At 50.1% G+C, this 23,626-nt stretch overlaps 2 protein-coding genes across 2 annotated transcripts; both read left to right on the plus strand.

The window, feature by feature from the left end:
* Window positions 1-1,027: 1,027 nt before the first annotated feature.
* GOLT1A (golgi transport 1A) lies at window positions 1,028-16,665 on the plus strand. Its single transcript, XM_041723510.1, has 6 exons — window positions 1,028-1,204; window positions 1,390-1,506; window positions 12,358-12,449; window positions 13,465-13,643; window positions 15,596-15,659; window positions 16,315-16,665. The coding sequence occupies exons 2-6, from the start codon at window positions 1,482-1,484 to the stop codon at window positions 16,351-16,353; spliced, it is 399 nt and encodes a 132-aa protein (XP_041579444.1). The 5' UTR covers window positions 1,028-1,204; window positions 1,390-1,481; the 3' UTR covers window positions 16,354-16,665.
* Window positions 16,666-16,804: 139 nt separating this feature from the next.
* Window positions 16,805-22,180, plus strand: KISS1 (KiSS-1 metastasis suppressor). The gene is made up of 2 exons (XM_041722348.1): window positions 16,805-20,371; window positions 21,903-22,180. Exons 1-2 carry the CDS (start codon window positions 20,165-20,167, stop codon window positions 22,098-22,100), a joined length of 405 nt encoding a protein of 134 aa, XP_041578282.1. The 5' UTR covers window positions 16,805-20,164; the 3' UTR covers window positions 22,101-22,180.
* Window positions 22,181-23,626: the final 1,446 nt, after the last annotated feature.

A 23,626-nucleotide genomic window follows, 5' to 3' on the forward strand; every position in this document is an offset into this window, starting at 1 on the left:
TCCAACCCACCTCCACTCCCCATTGCCTGCTGGGAATACCCCACCTCCACGGCGCATCAACATGACAGCATTTCAAGACAGTGATGTATGTGTCTGATGATGCCCGCAGCACCCACCCGCCCGGGGGGAGCACGGAGAGCTATTTTAACAATACACACAGAGGACCTGCTTCATCTGCATTCAGGGCGCCTCCTCCTTGTCTCCACTTCGCCTCGCTGTGTTATGCCTCTTTTGATTAAGGCCGTTTCCCTCTTTCTCTTTTCATATGCAAGTAATCTGGTCTGTTACTACTTACCTAACAGCTTTTATTCTTGTGTTCATTTCCCACTGCTCTCTCATTCTCTTGGGCTGGCGCAGGGAAAGGTTTTTTGTTTTGTATGTAGGGACTGTGGTTCTCTATTCCTCTTAAACTTTAAGTATATTTATTCTTAATAAGTAGGTGCAAAAAATCTGCCTGTTTCATTTATGTCTTCTGGGTAAGTCTTACTTAACATTTACATATTGAAAGACATCGTGCTTTATTATAAATTCTTTTTTTCCTTCTTATAATTAGTGTTTTGTTTTTTAAATGACGTGCAGAGACTGGTCATCTCTACAAATTTCATTTCAGGATAGAGGGGACATTACAAAGGGGATGCTGGCTCACAGAGTTTGAGAACCACTGCTCTGCAGTGGTGGAGAGGATGTTAGAAACTATCCACCCCTCTTTTTGCAGGTCTACAGAGGAAGGAAAGGATGCACCCGTGTCTACACAGCTGGGGGATGAACTAGAACCAGACTTCTGGAAGCATCCAGCCCTACCTACCCCAAGCCCAAATTCATCTTTCATCCTCCCTCGCTCAACCTCACTATCCTAAGCTGAACTCGGCCGGGGGAAAGGAGGTCGAAGCCCTTTGTGTCCAACTCCCCTGAGTCCCGCCGACCGGGCCTGCCCGCAACAGGTTCACCTGGTGGCTCGCCGCCCCCTAGCGTCCAGCCTGGGTACTAGCGCAAAGCCCGCGGACCGCACCTGCAGGATGAATTGTGGAGTTTTCCAAAGAGAAACACGGATTCCAAGTCTTCCCACTCCCGCCATCAGACCAGAATAGGAGCCCGGGAGCCCGAGGCCCCCTCCCCTGTACCGTCCGAGTCTTGCGGAGAACTCGGCAGCAGCTGAACCCGCGGAGCGGGGCGCTGGGGGTCGGGGGGGCCTTGCCTCCTCCAGGTAGGCGGAGCGCGCAACGGGCCGCTGCCCTCGGTGCCCTCGGTGCCCTCGGTGCCCTCGGCCACCACCGGGCCGAAGAGAGCCTAGGACTTGAAGCAGCCATTTGAGTGAGGAGGGGGAGAGGTGGGGTGTGGAGCGGGAGGGAGTTAATGATTTACCAGAGGCTCATTTCACAATTTACCAAGGGTCAGCTTCCCTGGAGCAGGCACAGGCCTGGCCCTCTCCGCTCCTCGCCCCGTGGCAGCTTCGACCGAAGGCCCCCCAGGCAGCCTGCGGCATGATCTCCATCAGCGAGTGGCAGAGTGAGTGGAGGGCCCGGGGCCACGGAGGGCGCAGGCTGGTTGGGAGGCTCCCGGCTGGGGGCGGGGGCGGAGACACCTGCGAGGCGACCTCTGGAGCCTGAGGCTCGGAGCTGCTGTGCTGGCATCCTCCGGGCAGCAGGGCCAGGCCTGGGTGTGGCTCTTCCACCTTCCGGTGGGTGGGGGTGCTCAGGACCCCTGGGTAGCCAGAGCCTGGCGGGGGGAACAGCAGGTTCACCCCCCCAAGCTGGTCCCTTCCCCATCATGCTTCTTAGATCTGGGATGCTGCAAAGGTGGACTCAGGAGGCTCTGCCCATTGAGACATTTTCCCCACCAACTCTCAGATCTACTGTGGCCTTGGGCTGTCGTCGTCGTCGTCTGTCTTCTTCTTCTTCTTCTTCTTCTTCTTCTCCTTCTCCTCCTCCTCCTCCTCCTCCTTCTTTCCTCCTCCTCCTCTCCTCCTCCTCCTCCCCCTCCCCCTCCCTCTCCTTCTTCTTCTTTTAAGTAAACTCTACCCCAAACATGGGGCTTGAACTCATCACCGAAGATCAAGAGTTGCATGCTCTGCCGACTGAGCCCGCCAGTCACTCCTTCTTACCAGAAACTAAACTCCACTCCTGTCCCCAAATTACCATACCCTCACCGCTAAATATCCTTATCCTTCCCCTTCCTCTGAGGGGAGATGGCAAGGAGGTAGTCCACAGATCTGGCAGGGGCCTGGAGAACTGTGATTTAAAGCATCTGAGGCCCAGGGTCTCATCTGTGAACTGGTGATAATATCCATTCACTGAACAAATTTGTCTCCACTATGCGCCAAGTACTGTGTTGGGTGTGGAGCATACAACAGTACACTGAAAGGGAACAGATATGTTCCTGCTTACATGCCGAGTGGGGGAACACGTAATTAACAGATAAAGAAATTAGTGTATAGTACATTAGATGGTGATGTGTCCTTCAGACAAACATGAAATAGGGTATGGAAGCTAGGGAAAGTGAGGCAGGAGGGTTACTGGGGTGTATAGAGTGGTTAGGAAAGGCTTCGCTGAGAAGGTACCTTTTATCCAGAGACTGACATGAAGCAAGGAAACAAAGCTATGCAGCTGTTGGGGGGGGATGTTCCAGGAGAGGGAACAGCCAGTGCAAAGGCCCTGAGGCGTTGGTATACTTATTGTGTGGTATGGCTGCAGCAAAATGAGTAAAGGCAAGAGTGGTAGGAATTTAGGTCCAGGAGGTCACTGAAAGATGAGGCTGTGTAAGAACGTTGGTTTTATCTCCACAATATGGGAAACAACTGGAAGGTTTTGTGCAGAGAAGTGAGTGAGTGAGTGAGTGAGTGAGTGATATGGTTTATGCATATTTTTAAAAGATCACTCTGGGTGCCAGGTTGAAAATAGGCTGTAGAGGTGTGAGGTCAGCTGCAGGGAGGACAGTTCTGAGGGGAGGAGACATGATGGAGAACACCAGGATAGTGGCAATGAAGTGGTGGCGGTGGTCAAGGCTGGATCACCTTTGAGAAAATTGCTGGAAGGATTTGCTGATGGACGTGAGTGGGAGAGAAAGAAGCAGAGAATCTGCTAGTATATTTAGCCTGAGCAATTAGAAGGGTCAAGTTAGGTTTTAGGCATACTGAGTTTGATGTGCTGGCAGACATCCAAGTGACATGTCAAGTAGGCAGTCAGGTATGAGTCTGGAGCTCAAGGTTGAGCCCTGAGTTAGACAAATTTGGGAATTGCCAACATATAGATGGTATTTAAAACCACAAGAGTCCATGAGGTCACCTAGGACATGGTTTCTCAGCTTCTCTACTACTGACATTTTTTAGCAGAATGATTCTTTGTTGCAGGGTGCGTCCTAGATGCCACTCCCAGTTGTGACAATGAAAAATATCTGCAGACATTGCCAAATGTCCTCTTGGGAATAGAATCACCCTGCCCATCCCTCCAGTTGGGAACTATTGACTTACGGAATAAAAGTATAGAGAGAAGGGAGCTGTGACCTTGAGTCTGGTGGCAAGCCGACATTTTCTTAAGCCAAAGTGCGCTAAATCCTGTGAGAGGGAGAGATGAGGAAACCAGATTTAGGTCAGGTAATGGTGAGGGGACTCAGTTTCCCCAAGGAACTTTAAGACCTAAAGGATGAGTGTGCCTTAGGCAGATAACAAATGGCAGGAAACCGCATATACAAAGGCCCTGAGGCAGGAAGCCTCATCATAGAAACAGTGATAAAGGAATGGAAAGGAGACAGGGAAGGACGGAGAGGAAAGGGGGAAGGGGGGAAGGAAGGGAGAGAGGAAGGGAGGGAGGGAGGAAGGAAGGGGAAGGGAGATGTGGTTAGGGTATGGTAAGCAAGGGGGATGATGGCAAGAGAGGAAGATGAACAAGCAAGTCTCGGCCCCATCATGCAGGGCCTGTGAGCCACGGTGTGGCTGGAAGGACACCGAGTCGAAGCCCGGTGGGCAGCCAGGAAGGATCCTCAGCAGTGTACCAGCACAACTGGATTGTATGCTTTCCAAGCCCCTTGATTGCAGTGTGGGGAAGGGACAGGAAGGACTCCCTGGGGAGTGTTGTAGGAGTCCAGGAAAGAGCTGATGGGCTTGGAATTGAGCAGTAAGAGTGCAGAGAAATGCACCACTTTCAAGCTACCTTAGGGAAGAAGAGGCAATAAAACTTAGCTGTGGGCTGAACAGAAGAGGGATGGCAGGAGCAGGGAGCCAGACTCAAGGATGGTCCTGGGGCTTCTGCCTCAAGCAGCTGGCTGGGGGAGGGTGGCCAGTGACATTTTTATTCATCTGGGGAAAGCCAAGAAGGGCGCAGGGCTAAGGACAAAAGCCCAATAGCTGGGTTTGGACCTGTTAAGTTCAAGATGCCTCGGACAGAGAAAACCAAACAGAAATGCCAAGTTAGCAGCTGGGTATGAGTTTGGCAGCTCAAAGATAGGCATGGGCTAGAAAGGGAAATATCGACGTTGTCAGCGCATGAGTGACAGCTAAAGACGCCGGAATTCGTGTGAAATAGAATGAGACGAGAAGCGAGCTTAGGCTGAAGCCCTGAGCGATTAAACCCCAAGACGAAGAGAAAGAAGAAGGAGCCGCGGAAAGCGTGGTCTGGGCAGCAGGATGAAAGTCAAGGATACGGTGTCCTGGGAGCCAAGGGAGGATATTTTAAGAAGGGAGCGGCCAGCTGCTGACAGGTGAGAGCCGACATCCTTCCATTGGATTTGGGAACTCAGACACGGTTGGTGGCCAAAGCCAGGGCCATTCCTGTGGATGGGCCTGGGGGTGCAAGTGGGTTGGTTAAGGCATTTTTTTTTTTATTTTAATTTTATTTATTTGAGGAAGAGAGAGAGAGAACGAGCAGGGGGAGGCGCAGAGGAACAAACTGACTCCTCACTGAGCAGGGAGCCTGATGTGGGGCCAGATCTCAGGACCCTGAGACCATGACCTGAGTGAAGTCAGCGCTTAACCGACTGAACCACCCAGGTGTCCCGAAAAGCACATTTTCTAGAGCCAGAGAACTGGGTTCAAACCCTGGTTCTGCCAGCTACTGGCTGTATAGCCCTGGGCAAGTGACTTAACCTCTCGGTGAAATGGGCCTAACAGTGCAGGAGGGTTTCCTACCTAACGAACTTCGTAGGCCATTATGAAGACGAAATGCAAGTAAATATATGCAACGTGCCTAGACTGTGCCTGGCACAGGGTGCTCATTTGCATTAGCAGTTACCACTGTTAATCACTGTTGTTAATTTTTTTTTAAAGATTTTATTTATTTATTCATGAGAGACACACAGAGAGAGGCAGAGACACAGGCAGAGCGAGAAACAGGATCCCTGTGGGGAGCCCGGTGTGGGACTCGATCCCAGGACCCTGGGATCATGACCTGGGCCTAAGGGAGGCGCTCAACCACTGAGCCCCCAGGTGCCCCTTCACTGTTGTTAATTTTGAAAGTGAAGGAAGGCTCTTTCTCTTCCCATTCCTGTCCTTCCTCTTCTCATTCCAGATTTGGTCCTAAAGCCATGAAGGTGGAAGGGGGAGGGTGGTGCCCAGAGCAGGAGTCAGAGCGCCCACCGGGTGACAAGGGTGTTCACACTGAAGGCGACTGTCTACCAGGCAGGGTGAGGAGGGCATCCTGGCAGGGTGGGGATAGGGGCTGGAGAGTGACTCTCTGGTGGGGGGCCCAGCAGATGCCACCGAGTGGAGCGACGGAGGACACATCAGCTCCAGCTCACCTCCAGCAGGGGGAGTGCTGCCCATCTGGCTGGCTCCGGGGCAAGGTGGCTGCAGGCACTTGTGACACTCGTGGGGACATGGACTCTCCCGCCCTCTCTGCCACTCTTGCTGCCCCAAGGAGAACTTCAGGAGCAACCCCAGTAGGTAACAACTGAAACTACAGAGCTCCTGCCATTGAGAGGCAGAGGAAAGTCTGAGGCTGGGGGACGAGAAACACAGTTTGTGACTCTTCTGTGAGGTTTCCTGTCCACAGTATAATTTTCCCTCTGAACGCTGGAAAGCAGTAGGCTGCTCCCATCACAGGAAAATTCTAGAATTGAACCAGCCCTTAGAAAAGAATGTGGGACAGTGTAGAAAAGTAATAACTATGCAGGCCAATATATCATTATTGCCAGAGATAGTAGAATACGGGAGAGAAAGCATAGTGGGAATCTGAGAAACTTACACTGTCTCTACAAAATGAGCAAGAGGCTATTCTTAAGTGTTTACAGGATGAACATATGGATATTTTAACACAACAAAATGAAGGGGCGCCTGGGCGGCTCAGTGGTTGAGCCTCTGCCTTCAGCTCAGGGTGTGATCCTGGAGACCTGGGATCCAGTCCCACATTCGGGCTCCCTGCATGGAGCCTGCTTCTCCCTCTGCCTGTGTCTCTGCCTCTCTCTGTGTGTCTATGAATAAATAAATAAAATCTTAAAAAAAAAAAAAAGAAAGAAAGAAAATCCAATAAGATATTCACGTTGTGTTTCCACACTAAAACATTTACAAAAGGAGATAGAAGGGAAGGTCATATCATCAGAATGAGAATCGATGGTGTATTTTTATGGCAGGTGCAAGCCAGTAACAGGTACTTCTATTTATTTTTTTTAAGATTTTATTTATTCATGAGAGATACACAGAGAGAGGCAGAGACACAGGCAGAGGGAGAAGCAGGCTCCACGCAGAGAGCCCAATGCAGGACTCGATCCCAAAGGCAGATGCCCAACCACTGAGCCACCCAGGTGTCCCAACAAGTATTTTTAAAACAGGCATAAAAACTTAAAATTTTGCCATTCAGATTAAAGAAGCAGGGTTGCAGTCTTCCTCCACTATATCCTAGCCTATGTAAAATTATCGTGATAAAGTAGTTGGGCTCTGAGATCCTCAACTTACTGTGTCTGAGGATTTAAAAAAAAAATCATGCAATATGGAAAGATAATGCAACCTTTGTAATGACCAAAAAGGCTATACTCTGCTCGGTGTCCTGGGTTCTAGGGCCTGTAATTCAAGCAGGTGTCACTGGGAAGTAAACGTAGGAAACAAATCTTTATAGATCACAGAGGTTTGTCAGAAAGAAAGAGGAATCAGCCATAGAAGATGGAGTCTGGGCAGCTGGATGATGTGATGAGAGAGAGGATGTTGCCTTGGGTCCTAACAAAATCCAGTTCTGCCAAAAGGGAGACCCAATGAGACTGGCACATTTTTCTGTACTATGAGTTAAATGAGGTTTTGGGGGATCCCCGGGTGGCGCAGCGGTTTGGCACCTGTCCTCTAAAATCTCACAATTCGGGATCCCTGGGTGGCTCAGCGGTTTAGCGCCTGCCTTTGGCCCAGGGCGCGATCCCGGAGTACCAGGATCGAGTCCCACGTCGGGCTCCCAGTGCATGGAGCCTCCTTCTCCCTATGCCTGTGTCTCTGCCTCTCTCTCTCTCTCTCTGTGACTATCATGAATAAATAAATAAAATCTTTTAAAAAAATAAATAAAATAAATGAGGTTTTGGTTTGTAATTTGAATGATAAATCTCATCCCTACTTTTTTAAAGATTTTATTTTTAACTAACCTCTACACCCAACGTGGGGTTCAAACTCATGATCCCGAAGTCAAGAGTCACATGCTCTACTGACTGAACCAGCCAGGCGCCCCTAATCTCATCTCTATATTTTTAATGATTCTTTTAAAGAAATCCTTTGGCCTTATTTCTGTACTGAAACTCATCCTAATACTCTTAAAATCTGTACAGTAACAGATTATAAAAAATGAAGGGAATAGTGTTGTTTCATTTTCCTTCCATTATAAACAGAACTTTGCCAGTTAAGTCTAATCTCAAAGATTTTGTTTTTGTTATATTTTTACATTCTGCCTCTGAACAACCAGACTTTTAACAACCTTTTACAACTGTCTATAAAAGCATGGCAACAATACTAATTCCATAGGTATTGTGAGGACCAATTCTAAGATGTTAGTTAATGAGTCCAGTAAAAGTTTTTTCTTTAAAAATTACTTATATGGGGTGGCTGGTGGCTCATTGGTTAAGTGTCTGCCTTTGGCTCAGATTGCAATCCCCAAGTCTTGGGTTCCCTGCTCAGTGGGGAGCCTGCTTCTCCCTCTCCTTCTGCAGCTCCCCCTGCTTGTACTCTCTCTCTCTCTCTCTCTCCCCCTGTCAAATAAATAAATAAAATATTCTTAAAATTTTTTAAATAAAATAAATTTAAAAATAAAAATTACCTATATGTTCCCTTTAAAAAAATTAAGCCAACTTTAATTTCTAAAATGTAAGCCATTTTTTAAAGTTTATGTTTTAGTAATCTCTACACCCAACGTGGGGCTCAAGCTCATGACCCCAAGATCAAGTGTCTCATGCTTCACTGACTGAGCCAGCTGGATGGTCCTAAAAGTTAAGTCATTTTTAATAAAGTTATACATGGGGATCCCTGGGTGGCTCAGCAGTTTAGCTCCACCTTTGGCCCAGGGCTGATCCTGGAGTCTCGGGATCGATCCCACATCAGGCTCCCTGCATGGAGCCTGCTTCTCCCTCTGCCTGTGTCTCTGCCTCTCTCTCCTTTTGTGTCTCTCATGAATAAATAAATAAAATCTTTAAAAAAAATAAAGTTATACATGTTGTATTCTAAAAAGACACTTTTAACATATCCCTATCTACTATATCATTTATAATAAAAAGAAAATAAAGCATTCTAGCTATATGAAGTAGATAAAGTAAGTTGCAAAACTGTACAATGTAAACTTGAAGTGATACAATATCATCAGTAATTCTTTCAAAGAAGGCAACAGAATTCCATTTATAATGCCATCCAAAAGATGGGGCACCTGGGTGGCTCCGTGGTTGAGCATCTACCTTTGGCTCAGGAAGTGATCCCAGGGTGCTGGGATTGAGTCCCGATCAGGCTCCCTACAGGGAGCCTGCTTCTCCCTTTGCCTATGTCTCTATCTCTCTCTCTGTCTTTTGTGAATAAATAAAATCTTTTTAAAAAATACCATCAACATGAGGGGCACCTCAGTGGCTCAGTTGATTAAGCATCTGCCTTCAGCTCAGGTCATGATCCCAGGTCCTGGGATTGAGCCTTGCATGGGCTCCCTGCTCAGTGGGGAGTCTACTTCTCCCTCTCACTCTGACTCACTGCTCAGTCTGTCTCTCACTCTCTCTCTCTCTCTCTCTCAAATAAATAGAAATATTTTAAAAAATCATCAAAAAGAATAAAATACTTAGGAACAAATTTAACCAGGGAGGCAAAAGACTTACTGAAAACTACTAAATGTTGCTGAAGAAAAATTTAAAAGACACAAATAAATAGAAAGACATCCCTTGTTTATGGATTGTAAGATTTAATATTGTTAAAATGTCAGTACCACCCAAAGCAATCTACGGATTCAGTGTGATTTCTATCAAAATCCCAAAGGCATTTTTTGTGGAAATAGAAAAATCCATCACAAAGTGCATATGGAACCACAAGAGATCTCAAATAGTGAAAACAATCTTGAAAGAGAAGAACAAAGTTGGAGGTCTCACACTTCCTGATTTCAAAACTTATTACAAAACTTCAGTAATCAGAACAGTGTGGGACTATCATAGAGAGAGACACATAGACCAAGGTGACAGAGTAGAGAGCCCAGAAATAGACTCAGGTAAAAATGGCCAAATGATCTTAAACAAGGGTACCAAGACCATTCAGTGGGGAAATGGCAGTCTTTTCAACAAATGATGTTGGGCAAACTGGACATCCACATGCAAAAGAATGAGGTTGAACCTGTACTTTAAACCATCTGCAAAAATTAACTCAAAGTTTATCTTAATTCCAAGTAAAAGCTAAAACTATAAAGCTCTTAAAGAAAACTTAGGAGAAAAGCTTCATGACACTGGAATTGACAATGATTTCTTAGATTGAAAACCAAAAATATAGGCAACTGGGGGAAAAGTAGTTAAATTGGAGTATAACAAAAGTTAAAAGTTTGCTGCATCAAAGGACATGACCAACAGTGAAAAGTATATAAGGAACTAATTCAACAGCACAACAAAAAAAGCCCCAAATGACTTGTTAAAATGGGCAAAGGACTTGAATTGAGAGTCCTCTAAAGATATACAGATGGCCAACAGGCACATGAAAAGAAGCTCGACATCGCTCATCATCAGGGAAATGCAAATCAAAACCACAATGAGATGCCACCTCATGCCCATTAAGATGGATGCTATCAAAAATAAAACAAAAAACAAGTGTTGGTGAGGATGTGGAGAAATTGGAATTATTGTGCCCTGCTAGTGGGAATGTAAACTGGTGTGGCTGCTCTGGAAAACAGCATGGAGGGCCCTCAGAAACTTAAAAATAGAACTACTGTATCATCCAGCAATTCCACTTCTGGATATATTCCCAAAAGAAGTGAAGGCCGAATCTTGAAAAGATCTTCATTTCCCCATGTTCACAGCAGCATTATTTACAGCAGCCAAAAGGTAGAAGCCATCCAAGTTCCACCCACAGATGAGCAGGAAAATAAAATGCATTATAAACATACAATGAATTATTACTCAGCCTTAAAAAGGAGGGAAATTATGATCCATGCTATAGCATGAATGAACCTTGAGGCCATTATGCTAAGTTATGTTAACCAGTCACATGAAAACACTGTCTCATTCCCAGATGAAGTACCTAGAGAAGTCAGATCATAGAAAGAGAAAGCAGAGTGGTGGCTGCCAGGGGCTGGCAGGAGAGAATGGGGAGTCAGTGTTTATGGAGACAGAGTTTCAGTTTTGCATAATGAGTCCTGGAGATGGACGGTGGTGACGGTTGCCCAACAATGTACTTCACACTACTGGGTGTACACTTAAACATGGTTAAGATGCTAAATTTGATGTATATTTTATCACCACTTAAAGTGGGAGTGTAATTCAATTTAAAAATGAAGCAGCCCAATGAATGGTCATTTGTTGACTATCAGAGTAGCAAAGATAAATAAGAATTGACCATTTTGTGTGATGGAGAGGGTTTCAGAAAAAAGCAACTTCATATCCTGTTATTGTTACTACTCTCCCTGGGGGAAGCAATCTGAAATATGTATCAATATGTCAAAGATGTAGCCCTTGAACAAAAAAGGGATCCCTAATATCCTGCCCTTGTAAGCTGTGCTTGCTAGCTCTCAGCAAACTCCTGCAGCTTCAGAACTTGCCCTGAGACATAAAGCAAAACCACATGCTACAAAGTGGGATGGGGCGCTGTCGCTGTGGGTCCAACCTGCTGCAGAACTGCCCAGTCATGGGACTGACATCAGAGGAACCCCAGGGGCATAAGGATGGGGAGCGGGGAGTGGACCACGGCGGGAGGGGAGGTACAGAATGTGACGCTGGGGTACACACTCCCAGGTGAGCACATTCCATTTTTCCAACCAAGTGTGAAATGTCATCAGCTGAAAGCTGGGAACCAGGGCATTTAGAGAAGGAAGCACACAGTGTGAAGAGTTGTCTAGGAGGGCAAACCTGTTCAGAAACTGAGAAGGGGATCCCTGGGTTGCTCAGTGGTTGAGGATCTGCCTTCAGCCCAGGGCATGATCCCACGGTCCCAGGATCCAGTCCCACATCGGGCTCCTTTCATGGAGCCTCCTTCTCCTGCTGCCTCTCTTTCTCTGTGTGTGTGTGTGTCTCTCATGAATTAATAAAAGAGAGAGAGAGAGAGAGAGAGAGAGAGAGAGAGAGAGAGAGAGAGAGAGAGAGAAAGAAAGAAAGAAAGAAAGAAAGAAAGAAAGAAAGAAAGAAAAGAAAAGAAAAGAAAAGAAAAGAAAAAGAAAGAAAGAAAGAAAGAAAGAAAGAAAGAAAGAAAGAAAGAAAGAAAGAAAGAAAGAAAGAAAGAAAGAAGGAAGGAAGGAAGGAAGAAAGAAAAGAAAGAAAGAAAAAAAAAGAGAAAGAAATTGAGCAGGACAGCTGGGCAGTTCTAAGCCTTTTCAGGGCTGATAGTCCTAAGCTGTGAGTGGCGCCCACCTGCCTGGGCATGAGTTGGACCAGAGAGGACCACAGAGACCCAACCCTGGCCATTATCTGGACAATGTAGCATTTGCAAACAAGAGGCAGCTGCAAATAAAAAGCAGTAAGGGAAGCACTAGCAACCTCACAGAGCCATGGTAAGGACAGGGTGCCACAGAACTGACCAGCAGTGTGCCGGTACGAAACATAAATCTGTGTCTGCCCTTCCTTTCCCTTCCCATCCCATTACCCTCCTCCAGCATAGAAGCTGAGAATCCTGGGTGGAAATGGGACCATCTCATCCCCCACCCCCCAGAGGGCAGCTGTCCAGTGGCAGTGGGGGAAGTTTCCAGCATCCCAACCTGCTCCTCAAAGTCCACCCCACCCCAACCTTCTTGCCCATTGCAGAGATTGGTGTGGGTACCACTGGCTTCGGCATCTTCTTCATCCTCTTTGGAATACTCCTGTACTTTGATTCGGTGCTCCTGGCCTTCGGAAACGTGAGTCCCCCAGCCTGCATACCTCCCCTCACCAACCTACCTGAGGTCTCTACTGCCTGGGAGGCCAGTCCCAAGTTCATTCGGATTGTGCCCATCCAGGGGTCAACAACATCAAGTCCAGGCAGGTGAGGGTGGCTGGGGATGGACAGTGAGGTGTGCTGGGCACAGAGAATCTGAGGATGTGGATTCTCGTGGGAAGCTCTGGGTGAGGCCCCACAGGTATCAAGATGAATCGGCTGCCATCCCTGCCAATGGAATACCCTTATCTAGGGACAGGGACATAACATGAACAGACATGACCAGGAAAGAAGGCAGGGGCAGCTATAAAGTCACAGTAAGATAAACATATCTCATATAAAACAAGGTGCCTGAAGGAAAGAAAGCATGCCCAGTTGGAGAAGGATGAAAAGGAATTTAGAAAATAAATGGGTGTGAAGGGGGATGAAGACTTTCCAGGCAGATGGAACAGCAAGAGAAAAGGTATAAAGGGAGAGAAGGCATGGAACATGCTGGAAGGAAACCAGAGTGTTACACCTAGGCACTCCTGAGGGACCCTTAGGAGCCAAGCTGAAGACAGAGCCTGGGCCAGACAGTGGAGCCCCGATGGTTCCGTGTGACTCTGGGTATGGCTGCCTAACCTGTATACGCCCCAGGGTTCACCTCTGTAAAATGGAGAGAATCTATCCATCCCACCTTCTTTGTGAGGCGTGATGAGAAATGAAATCATGTTATGAAAAAGTGCTTGGGATCCAAGAAGTTAGGTTGAATTGGGTGAGCAGCTGGAGAGCCGAGTTCTCCTGTCCACCCCTATCTCAGGGAAGCTCTGCTCCTAACAAGCAGAAATTACTCAAGGCTCTGGGACTTTGCCACACTGTGGGGTCACCCTTTCTAGTGTGTCTCTCCTTGAAGAGTTAGAAAGTCCTGCCCCACGCCTGATGTGGGGCACCAGTCCTGGCTCCCCAACCCCACGGCAGGTGCTGGCTTTGCTCATGCTTCTCTCCCTCCCTCCCCGCAGCTACTGTTCCTGACCGGCCTCTTGCTCATCATCGGCCTGAGGAAGACCTTTTCCTTCTTCTTCCAGAGGCACAAGCTCAAAGGGACCAGTTTCTTCTTGGGGGGTGTGGTCATCGTGCTTCTCCGCTGGCCCCTCCTGGGCATGTTACTGGAAACCTATGGATTTCTAAGCCTCTTCAAGTGAGTGCAGGTCTCCTTTCCCTGGATGAGCCCATCAGGGCCCCTGAGTAGCTGAGATCACCCCACTAGGTTTGGGCAGCACAACCCGCAGGGTGTGCAGAAGCTGGGACTTTATCCTGCAGATGGGAGCCATGGAAGGATTGAAAAGGCAAGTGGGACATCAGGCAGACCCTTAGAAAGACCCTTTCAAGAGCAGGATGAAGGACAAATCAGGGGAATCGGCCCATCCATCAGCAAACATTGAGCACCTGTGGGGTTACCTGGCACTGTGGCAGCCCCCAAAGAGGGGACACAGGGCCTGCCTTCAAATTGACCAGCAGAGAGGAAGGACAGTGAGCTAGCACTCCCCTGGCCACTCATGCCCCAAGGCCATCTCTACAACCTACTGCATGACTGCTCTCTATAGATAAGGACATCAGCTCAGAGGGGCTGTCCCCTGCCCAAGGTCTCACAAATAGTAAGCAGAGGATCTGGGATAGATGCAGGCATGCCTGGCTGCTGGCCCCACATGCCTCGGCCTGGCCGGTTGCAGCCTGGCCTGCTGAAAAGCTAATCAGAAGTCAGTGAAGATGTATGGCCACTGCCAGGGCCAGGAGGGATCTTAGAGGAAGCAGGACCCAAGACAGGCCCTGGGGACAGGCAGGCTTTCAGAGGAGACTAGAGGGTGTTTAAGGAAAAGAAAGGATGCTGGGGAAGGAGGGGCGAGGGAGGCAAGACTCCCAGTGTCTCTGGGGACAGGGATGATGGGGAGCTAGAAGAAGCATGGCTTGTGGAATCATGGGAAGGAGCTGGGGTCAGGACCCTCCATTTGTTCAGTGCAGCCTTGAAAAGACCTTGATTAGCCTGAATGCCCCAGACCTCCTAGACATCATACAATGTGGCTTCAAGAAACTAAATCTTCTCACACAAGCTCTGCCATCCACTTATTTAATACTTAAAACTGTCATCATTCAGTCATTTATTCAGATAGTCAAAAACATAAAAAGTACCTACTGCATGCCAAATGCAGAGCTAGGTGTAGGAATGTGGCGCTAAATAGGGAGAAACTTCCTGAGGAACTTGAAACCTAGTTGAGAAGACAAATTCTGACAATAGTGACCATATATCAAGAGATTAGATGCATGAGTGCGGCCACTGCAGATTCAGTTGTTCAAACCAACAGCAAACCTAGACAACCCTGACAACAGCACCGTTGTCAAAAATCGCCAAAATAGGAGTTGTAAGGGAGGTCAGAGATGCCGGTGAACCTCAGGAAATGAAGCCCAAGGAAAGGATTCTCAGCCAGAATCCAAATTTCTAACCCTGTCGCCTGTCGCCTCTCCACACACAGGGCTCCCTCCGCATGCCGACCTCAGTGGCTCCAAGCCCTTTGAAGGATCCCACTTATGTGCCTGGCAGGCCTTGCCAGGGTGTGTCTGATAAGTGTGGGGGTGCCAAGAGCACAGGGTGGCTGCGTGCACGGGGATGCCGAGGCATGTGGGGAGCACAGCCTCCAGTGGCCACCTGTGCCTGCAGCCCCTGAGACCTGCAGCAGGTGGTACACACCCAATCCAGGGAGGCAAACTCCGTCAGAGTAACACAAGCAACAGCTCCCCCAGATTTCTTTACATAAGGCCCTATGATGTAGATACTATTATTATTAGTGTCATTTATAGCTGGAAGCTGAGATACAGAGAAGTTAAGGAATTTGCCCAAGTTTATATGACACCAGTACATGGTAGAGCCAAGATTTAAACCCAAGGGGCCTGGCCCCAGTCCCTTTATTCTTAACCACTTCACATGATTGCCTCCCCAAAACCAGGGGTGCAGAACCAAGCCTGCTCCTGGTGTGCCCCGGGGGCCTGCCTTCTTGGGAACCAAAGCTGGAGCCTTTGGGTGCACCTCAGCCCAAATGCCCTCTCCCCTCTCCCCCGAGGCCATTGCTGACCCCTCTCCCCACCCTCTGCTCTTAGGGGCTTTTTCCCTGTCGTCTTTGGCTTCCTGGGCAATGCCTCTGACATCCCCTTCCTGAGTGTGGTAAGTGGATTTTGCATGTGGCTTGGTGGAGGCCTTGGGGTGGGGGCCCCCCTGAGATGGCTGCCCCTGTGCTGCGGACCCTTCCCCATCTCCCCTCAACCTCCTTTCCCCAGGCTGACCAGCTTGGGCTCCTCTTCCCCTCCCCCACACCCTCTCCTCCACTTGACAAGAGCAGATGAGGAGAGGGGATGTGGCAGCGTTGTGTCTGAGGCGTGGGTGTAGAGGAAAGTGGCTATTCATAGCTCCTTATTAGAGCCAAAGAAACAGAGTCAGAGAGCCTAGGTGACCCAGCCAGAAAGTGCTAGAGATTTCGGGGGAGCTGGCTGAGTCTGTGCCGCATGCACAGAGAGGATGTCTGACAGCCAGTGACAGCAGAAGCAGGTGCTTTGCTGTCCTTGGGGCAGGCGTGGGGCAGTGGTCCCCAGCCCTTACCCCTCCCTTTCCCTAAAGCATATTTTCTGACAGAATAGAGCACTTCGAGAAGCTCGAGAAGCTCGGGGAGGCCCTGCAGCCAGCTGGCTCATCCCCTGGCCCCCTCTCTCTGTCTGCACTTGGTACCGCTCCCAGCTCTGAGGGCCCGCTCCACAATAACCTAGATAGATATGGAGTGTGCTCCTCACTCTTTGTCTAAAGTAATGATTCTTGGCTCCCACAGCTGTTCCGGAGGCTTCAGGGCACCAGCTCAATGGTCTGAACAACAGGGATGAGCTCCTTGAACTTGGATCATTGGTCGAGGGGGCTGGAAAGGAAATGGGGGCCGCCCCCACCCTGCATTGACTCATCTGCCCCATCATACTCAGACCTCTCCAAGTCCAGACGGAAGGACAGAGTTAAATGACTGACCTCAGATCCCCAAGTCACCTCAAAGGCTGTGGGCATGTTTGACAGCAGAGATGAGGTGGGGGGCAGGTGTGGACACCAAGACCAGACTGGGGCTGGTATCATATCCTGCCCTGTATTTATGGGAGGAAAGCAAAGATTAAATCCCCAAGCTGCGTGTCTGAGACTCAAAGTCACTCACTGTCTCTAGCCTCTTGAGTCTGGTCCCTGGCTCGGGGCAGGCCGACACAGCATCCCACGGAGTGAGGGGCAGGCCTGCTCTAGTAGGCTAGCATTTTTATCCTGGTGGTTAACAGTCTTAATGAGCGAGATAATATGTGTGTAAACCCTGTTAAGCCACGGGCATCAGACAAGTGATGGGTATCAAGCCTGCATACTGGTGGGAAACACTACTCAACCATTAATTAACTGGCTGTCTGCATAACACCCCCGCCCCCAGGTAGCACCCATGTGAGAGAGCTTCCTGTCTGAAGGTGGAGACGTAGCCCCTGCCTTCAAAGAGCCCAAGCCTGATGGAGGGGACATTCTCACTCCTGGGGAACCCCTCGGCCCAGGGTAAAGAGTGTTCTTGCAGGCCCAGGAAGGAGACGAGAGTACCTTGCAGTGTACACATTTAGTAAACATCTGTGTCTACACAAAGTACAGGAGTGGGTGCCGAAGGCACAAAGGAAAGCCCCGTGGCTGCCTTCCAAGCAAGGTCTGCAGAGATTGCAGAGCGGTGAGACGTGGAGGGGGCCCAGGAGCAGCAGTGTCAGGTGCTGTACCTGAAAGTCAGCTCTGGGTTCTCTCGGCATTTCCCAGGTACACCCACCTTCTGGAGCCGCCACTTTATTTTGGTTCCCTAAGCCCCTCCCCCCAGGTAGACCCGCCTTTCCCTCCCTTTTGCCCCCTTCATATGCTCCCTTCTCACCGGGGTACTTGCGCCTCTTGTGGGGAGAGCAACAGCTCCCTCCCCTCCCCCTCAAATAGTCCATTGTACTGTCCTGTGGGGCAGAATGGGTCTCCAGCTAGGTGGGTCTGGGGTGAGGGGGTGAGGAGGATGGAAAGACAGGTGGGAATCAGAAAACCAGCCCTGAGGGGTTTCTGGAGGGAGAGAAAGAGGCTTTTTTCAGTCCTGAGAGCCAGGCGGTGGGAGGCAGGCAATGCTGTGCTCTCCGAGGGGCCTGAGGGGGAGGAGGAGAGGTGGGCCTGTGCCTGGAGACGTCACCCTTGGGCTCTATAAGAGGGACGCGATCAGACCACTGGTGAGCCCAGCTCCCCTGTCTGTGGGTGTTCACCAACCCCAGGAGCACCTGGAGACCCCACGGAGCTCTGACCCCGCTGGACAGAGCCAAGGTAGGCGCATGGGGGCACCCACACATGGAGGGGGGTCTGCCCAGCCCCAGGGAGGCTCCCTGCATGGGAGCTGGAATTTAGTTCTAAGACTGACAGACACATCCTGGGTAGGCAAAGGGGGTGCTGATCTTTCCTGATTATTGGGTTGGCCAGATTAATCTGGGATGTCTCAGTGAATAGCCTGACTGGCATCTATCAAACCAGGACCTTGGGGATCCCTTACTGTGGAAGCAATAAAAGCAGTGAATGAGCTCTGGCTGGGATTAGAGGCACAGGAGCTTCTGGAGGGAGCTGGGGAACCCTCAGGGCTCAGGGGCTCCATAGGACTCCTCTGAGAAGTTCCCCCAACTTCTAGACGGCAAGTACAAACCTAACAGAAGAGCCCCTACACACTAGCCCCCCCCCCACTAAAGACCGGGAGGTGCCCCAGGAAGGAAGCCGCCTCCCTTCAAAACCTTTCCCACCACACCTGGAACCTATTACTCGCTAGGTATAAAGCCTGGGCTGGAAGCACAAGAATTGCCCACAGCAGACCAGCCTGTCTGAAAGTTGATGGTTCTTTTCCAAACAGTTCAACTCTAGCACGTGTACTAGATGCTTCTGTGCTAGAAAGTAAACTAAGACTTGGGGGGATGGGTGTGTGTGTGTGTTCTCACCTGGCACGGTGGTGAAGTGCTATCTCTGAGGAGGAGGTGCTATGGGTGGGAGGAGTTTGGAAGGACCCTAACCTTGAACCACACAGCCTGCCCACCCCACCTTCGCCCCCACCACCTGCTCCTGCAGAGCAGCCATGATGCTCCATCTGCCATGCAACATACATCCCCCCCCCTACTCTGGCGTGAAGCACTCCTCCAGGCTCACTGCTCTCTTTCTCAGGCCGCGGGGCCTGTGGGTCCCCTCCACGCCCAGCCCCTGTTGGAAACGCCTTCCTAATCCTTGTATTCATGCGGCTGACCAGTGCTCAGAAACTCAGCTCAAAACCACCAGTCCCCGCTCCAGGATGAGCTCCCATGGGCTCTCAGAGCTCCCTGGGTACCCGCACACCTCCAGCCTATCATTGCCGGTGTTATTTTGAAATGGTCAGCTAAGACGACTCAATTTCTTGAGCTACATCTTGGGGAGGGGCTGGGAACAAGCAACGCTGTGGCCTAGTAGCCTGTGCCCCCTAGCGCCTAGCACAGCACCTAGTTGGCGCTGGGATCAGGAATGATCTCCCAACTAACCTGGACCCTGTGCTCCCACGGTTTGAAGCCATAAAACAAATGGTTTCACACTGCTCTAACAGACTGAGCCTGCCTTTCCTCTTTAAGTGCAGAAAGCCTTGTCTGGGTTTCAGTGTCACAGAATCAAAGTCTGTAAGGAAAAGAGACTATCTGAGGGGATAGTCGGTGGCCAGTCTGACACAATGCTCTTGTTTCACAGAGGAGCAATATGATCCAGAGATGGGGGTGACTTTCTCACATCCCACAGGGAGGGGACCAGAGCTGAGGCCAGATTTGAGTGTTCTTGATCCTATTTTAGCAGTCTTCTTCTCTGCCCTGTGCCCAGGTCCTGGAGAGGAAGGGTGGTAGGGGCAAGAACAAAGGTATGGACAGGGCTGAGCAATCATTAGCAGCTGATGGGCATCCATGAGAGCCCCACCCTCCCCCACTTGCCCCCCTGGACCACAGTGGCTCTGGCCCGCATCCTTTTTGTCCAGCCTTTGGACCTGCCTCCCCATCAGTTGGTCTTTACTCACGTTTGTTGGACAATCTCAAAGTGCCTGATGACTGTTTTCAAAGAGAAATTCAACTTGGGAGGCAGCTGGGGTGGGGGCGGGGCCCAAGAGGGAAGGCAAAGGGGATGTAGTGAGAGTCAGGGTAAGCAGCTCCCATGGCAGCAGCCCAAAGCAGGAGGTCGATCCAATCTTCTTGGAGCCCACGCTGAATAGAACAAGGAGACAACTGACCGGATAAATCAGGGAAAGTTTTTTCTCTTCTTTGTATTACAGACAATAAGACAATTTAACGACAGTCCTCAAGGGTTATGAAAAAGAACACGATGATTGCCTCTTTTTTCCTTTTTTCTTGAAATAGGAAAGGATTGAAGTGTCTGTTGCAGCAGGAGGGAGCTGGGCCAGGTTCAGGAAGGTGCGGTCTAACAGGACGGTTGGTCACTGAAGTCCAGGATATGTACAGAGCCCAGCATGGAGCTCCCAGCGCACCACCCCCCCTGCCCGGAAAATATCCGGACCTCAGGGCACTTGCCCAGTGGAACGCCTTGCCTTGCTTGCCTTCACTCCCTCCTCCTCACTGCCACACACTGCCCCCCACTCGGGCGCTTCCCTCTCCATGCTGGGCTCTGCCCCAGCCCCCAGCCCACACCGTGCACCTGACTTAATTCTCTCTCCCTCCGTCTCAGCCTCAGGACACTGCCAGCACCTGCATCATCTCACCAGGATGAACTCACTGGTTTCTTGGCAGCTAATGCTTCTCCTCTGTGCCACTTCCTTCAGGGAGACATTAGAAAAGGTGGCACCCATGGAGACTCCTGGACCTGCAGGTATGCATTGTCTGGGGAGAGGATGGGAGGGAGCACATGAGTTGTTAGAAAATGAGAGTTACCATATTTTTCAAAGTGAGGCTGGTCTGTTGATGTGAGTTTAACACTGCATTTAAGGCTAGCACATGCAACTTATTTAGGGGCCCCATTAATCTTGCAGGTAAGGGATGGCTTACTTACTGCTCCTTATGGACATCAGTGAGCTCACCTAGGTTTAGGTGCTTGTTAACCTAAACCTTCGTGGCTCCTTCGTGGTCCCTTCATGGTCTTCTCACACTGTGTTTTCTCTGCTCTACGCCAACCACCTGTCTGAGCAGATCCCTTGGGAAGGAATTTACTATGCACGTTTCTTTTATCAGTAATCTCAGACCCTTTCTGGGGAAATTGAAAAAAAAAAAAAAAAAGACCTAAACAAAAGGGCAGATCCTAGGCAAACTAGCTTGTAGCTTAGCCTCTCTGGCCCACAGTTCCTCTAGGTATGCAACTCGGAGCATACCCTCTACACATAGGAATCATCAAGCCCATAAGCTATCCCAGAGCAAAGAGAATACACACCCCCCCCTGTCATCCCTCCCTGGCCCTAAGCAGGCTGGAGGGGCATTCTAGGAGATTAGCAATAATTCTGAACCATGCCCACACTCCTCCAAAGTATGCCAAGGCCCTGAGGGGCAGGCTCAAAGCCAACTACCCCCCTCAACACACACCCACTCACACACCAGGCCTCATTTCCACTAATCTCGTGCCACAATTGGCTGGGGTTCTTGTCTACTCAGAGCTAGTTGCACTATTTTACTGCCAAAAATTATAGTGAATTTAACAAGCCTTTTGCATATGAAGTGCCTTCCAAATTAGTCTTGTTAGCCCCCAGCGGGAAGGGAAGAGATTATACCTACAGTGGGGAGGTGTGCAGGTTAGGGTGACCCAGATCATTTCCTATTCTTCACGGAGTCCTTTTGTAGCTTATTAGGGGCCACAGTCATTGTTGCCGGGTGTGGGGCACAGTGTTCCTAGTTCTATTCTCGTTTCTGTAGCTACAAGCTTTTCATCTGGTTTGATATATTTAATAAGCATTTGAGGCCTTATTACATTCAGGTCACTGTTTCAAGAACTCAGAGATAGAGCTGCATGAACATGGCTCTCACCCGCCCCAAGGAGCGCAGTCCCGTGGGGGAGCCTGATGCAGAGAGGACGGGGCAGGCAAGGAGCCAGGAAGAGCAGTAAAGCCAAGTGTCCAGCAAATATTGCAGGCTTATTTCCAACCTCTACCCTGTTCGCTTCCAAAAAGGAAGTCATTCCACAGAAAAGATATTTCAGATCCTTCTGGAGAACCTTTGAAACCAAAGCTATGTTGAAAGAGAGAGGAGCCAATGACCTCACCATCTGGGCCAAGATGCTCCTGCTGGTGGTGCCGGGCCTAGGGCCCTGTGCCCTCCCGGTCAAGGCAGGACGGAGAAGGGATGCGCGCAGACGTTCCTGAGCCTTCCCCGGGCGCCGCCTCACCGCAGCCTCTGTGTGGCTCTCCCCTAGGCCAGCGGCTCGGACCCCAGGCCCTCCCGGCCCAGGCCCAGGCCCTGGCCCCGTTGGAGTGGAGCCCGCCCAGGGGACCTCGCCGTGCCCGCCTCCCGGGAGCCCAGTGGTGGGGAGGACCTGCCCGCCTACAACTGGACCATCTTCGGCCTGCGCCAAGGCAGGCGGCGGGCCGCGACCCCGGGGCTGCGCGGGTGAACCCCAAACCCCAGGCTCGGGATCCCTGCGTGGGCGGGGCCTGGGGCTGCGGTCCTGAAGAGAAATAAAGGCGATGCTGCCACACACCCTGGGTGCGATTTGTGGCTAATTTTTGCAAGCAGCACAGATGAGATCGCTTTCATTCTACCCTCTTTTGGATCTTTCGATGGCTTTAAAATGGTTTTTAGTGTTATCAAGCAGAGGTAACAGGTGCTTTTCGAACTAGCGATGTGTTGGGATGCCTGCGTGGCTCAGCCGCGTGGGCCTCTGCACTCTGCCCAGGTTGTGATCCCAGGCTCCTAGGATCCAGCCCTGCATCGGGCTCCCTCTGCCACTCACTAGCTCTCAAATAAATACAGTCTCAAACTAGAGATGTGAAGGACCCGGTTGTTTTTCCCCAATCTGGGGCAAATCAATTCTTACAAACACACATACAATCACTAAAAAACCGAAAATTTTAAAAATGAGTAAAGTGAAACCCAAACTGGATGCTGCTCTGGTGTTTCAGCAATATCAAATTTCTACTAAAATTTCATTTTTAAAAAAGGATTGCATTTATTTATCCGAGAGAATGAGAGAAATCATGAGCAGGGGGGAAGGGCAGAGGGAGAAGCAGACTCCCCGCCCAGCAGGGAACCTAAAGGCATTCCATCCCAGGAACCCAGGATCCTAATCCGAAGGGATGCCTAGGACTGAGCCACCCAGGCGCCCTCTATTAAAATTTCTGAAGCTGTTCTCTTAATTCCTAGGCTTCTCTCATTGCCCACAGCTTACAACATTTTGCAGACGGGCATGAGCCGCGGCGCATGCTTTGAGTAGCACTGATCTAGGCCCAGGGGAGACAGCTTCAGTACCCTTCCCTTTCCTCGGGAAGCTTACAGCCAGTTGGACAGCTTGATCTAGAATTCGATGCCAACCTCTGCCCTGTCCACTGAAGTTTAAAGATCACAGAAGCCCCACTGTCAGACTTCTGCTAGGGCACTCAGACCCAAGGCCCTGATGCATGCAAGGGGTGTCAGCAGTGGCCGGGGTCATCCATCCCCCTGTCCCAGGGAAAGCCCTGAATGGGTCCAATTCCTTACTTATCTGCATCCTTGAAATCACCCAGAGGGCTGGGCATGTCGAAGCCCCATTTTCACAGGTGAGAGCCCTGAGCGATCCATAACTCCCTGAAGACACACAGCCATGAATCGTAAGCCTAATGAGTCTCCTGACACCAGCACCTGGCTCCCCCACTTCATTGTCACACCTGAGAGGGAAGGGTTCCATCTGAGTCAGCCATGCTGGAAGTCAGGAAAGATCAGTCTGCCTTGTGGGGCATTCTTGGAGACCCCCAATAGCTGGGGAGTTGATTGCTATAGTAAGTAGAGGCTTGTCGGTAGGGAAACTGAGAGTAAATCCACCCCTCTGCCTACAGGAAAAGCCAGCCCTATTTGGCAGCCTGCAGCTACTCCTACCCTGCTTGGTCTAGGATAGAAATGTTCTTTCCCAGAAGGATTATGGGGCCACCGCCATCCCGTGAAGTG

Source organism: Vulpes lagopus, chromosome 11, assembly GCF_018345385.1.
Source record: "Vulpes lagopus strain Blue_001 chromosome 11, ASM1834538v1, whole genome shotgun sequence".
NCBI classification, from domain to species: domain Eukaryota; kingdom Metazoa; phylum Chordata; class Mammalia; order Carnivora; family Canidae; genus Vulpes; species Vulpes lagopus.

Bases quoted from the DNA above. Each gene is read 5' to 3' on its own strand.
- GOLT1A (XM_041723510.1), top strand. From the start codon at position 1,482: ATGATCTCCATCAGCGAGTGGCAGA. The intron at 1,507-12,357 runs GTGAGTGGAGGG...TGCCCATTGCAG, and splicing joins CTCCATCAGCGAGTGGCAGA to AGATTGGTGTGGGTACCACT. The intron at 12,450-13,464 runs GTGAGTCCCCCA...CCCTCCCCGCAG, and splicing joins TGCTCCTGGCCTTCGGAAAC to CTACTGTTCCTGACCGGCCT.
- KISS1 (XM_041722348.1), top strand. From the start codon at position 20,165: ATGCTGGGCTCTGCCCCAGCCCCCAGCCCACACCGTGCACCTGACTTA. The intron at 20,372-21,902 runs GCAGGTATGCAT...GCTCTCCCCTAG, and splicing joins CCATGGAGACTCCTGGACCT to GCCAGCGGCTCGGACCCCAG.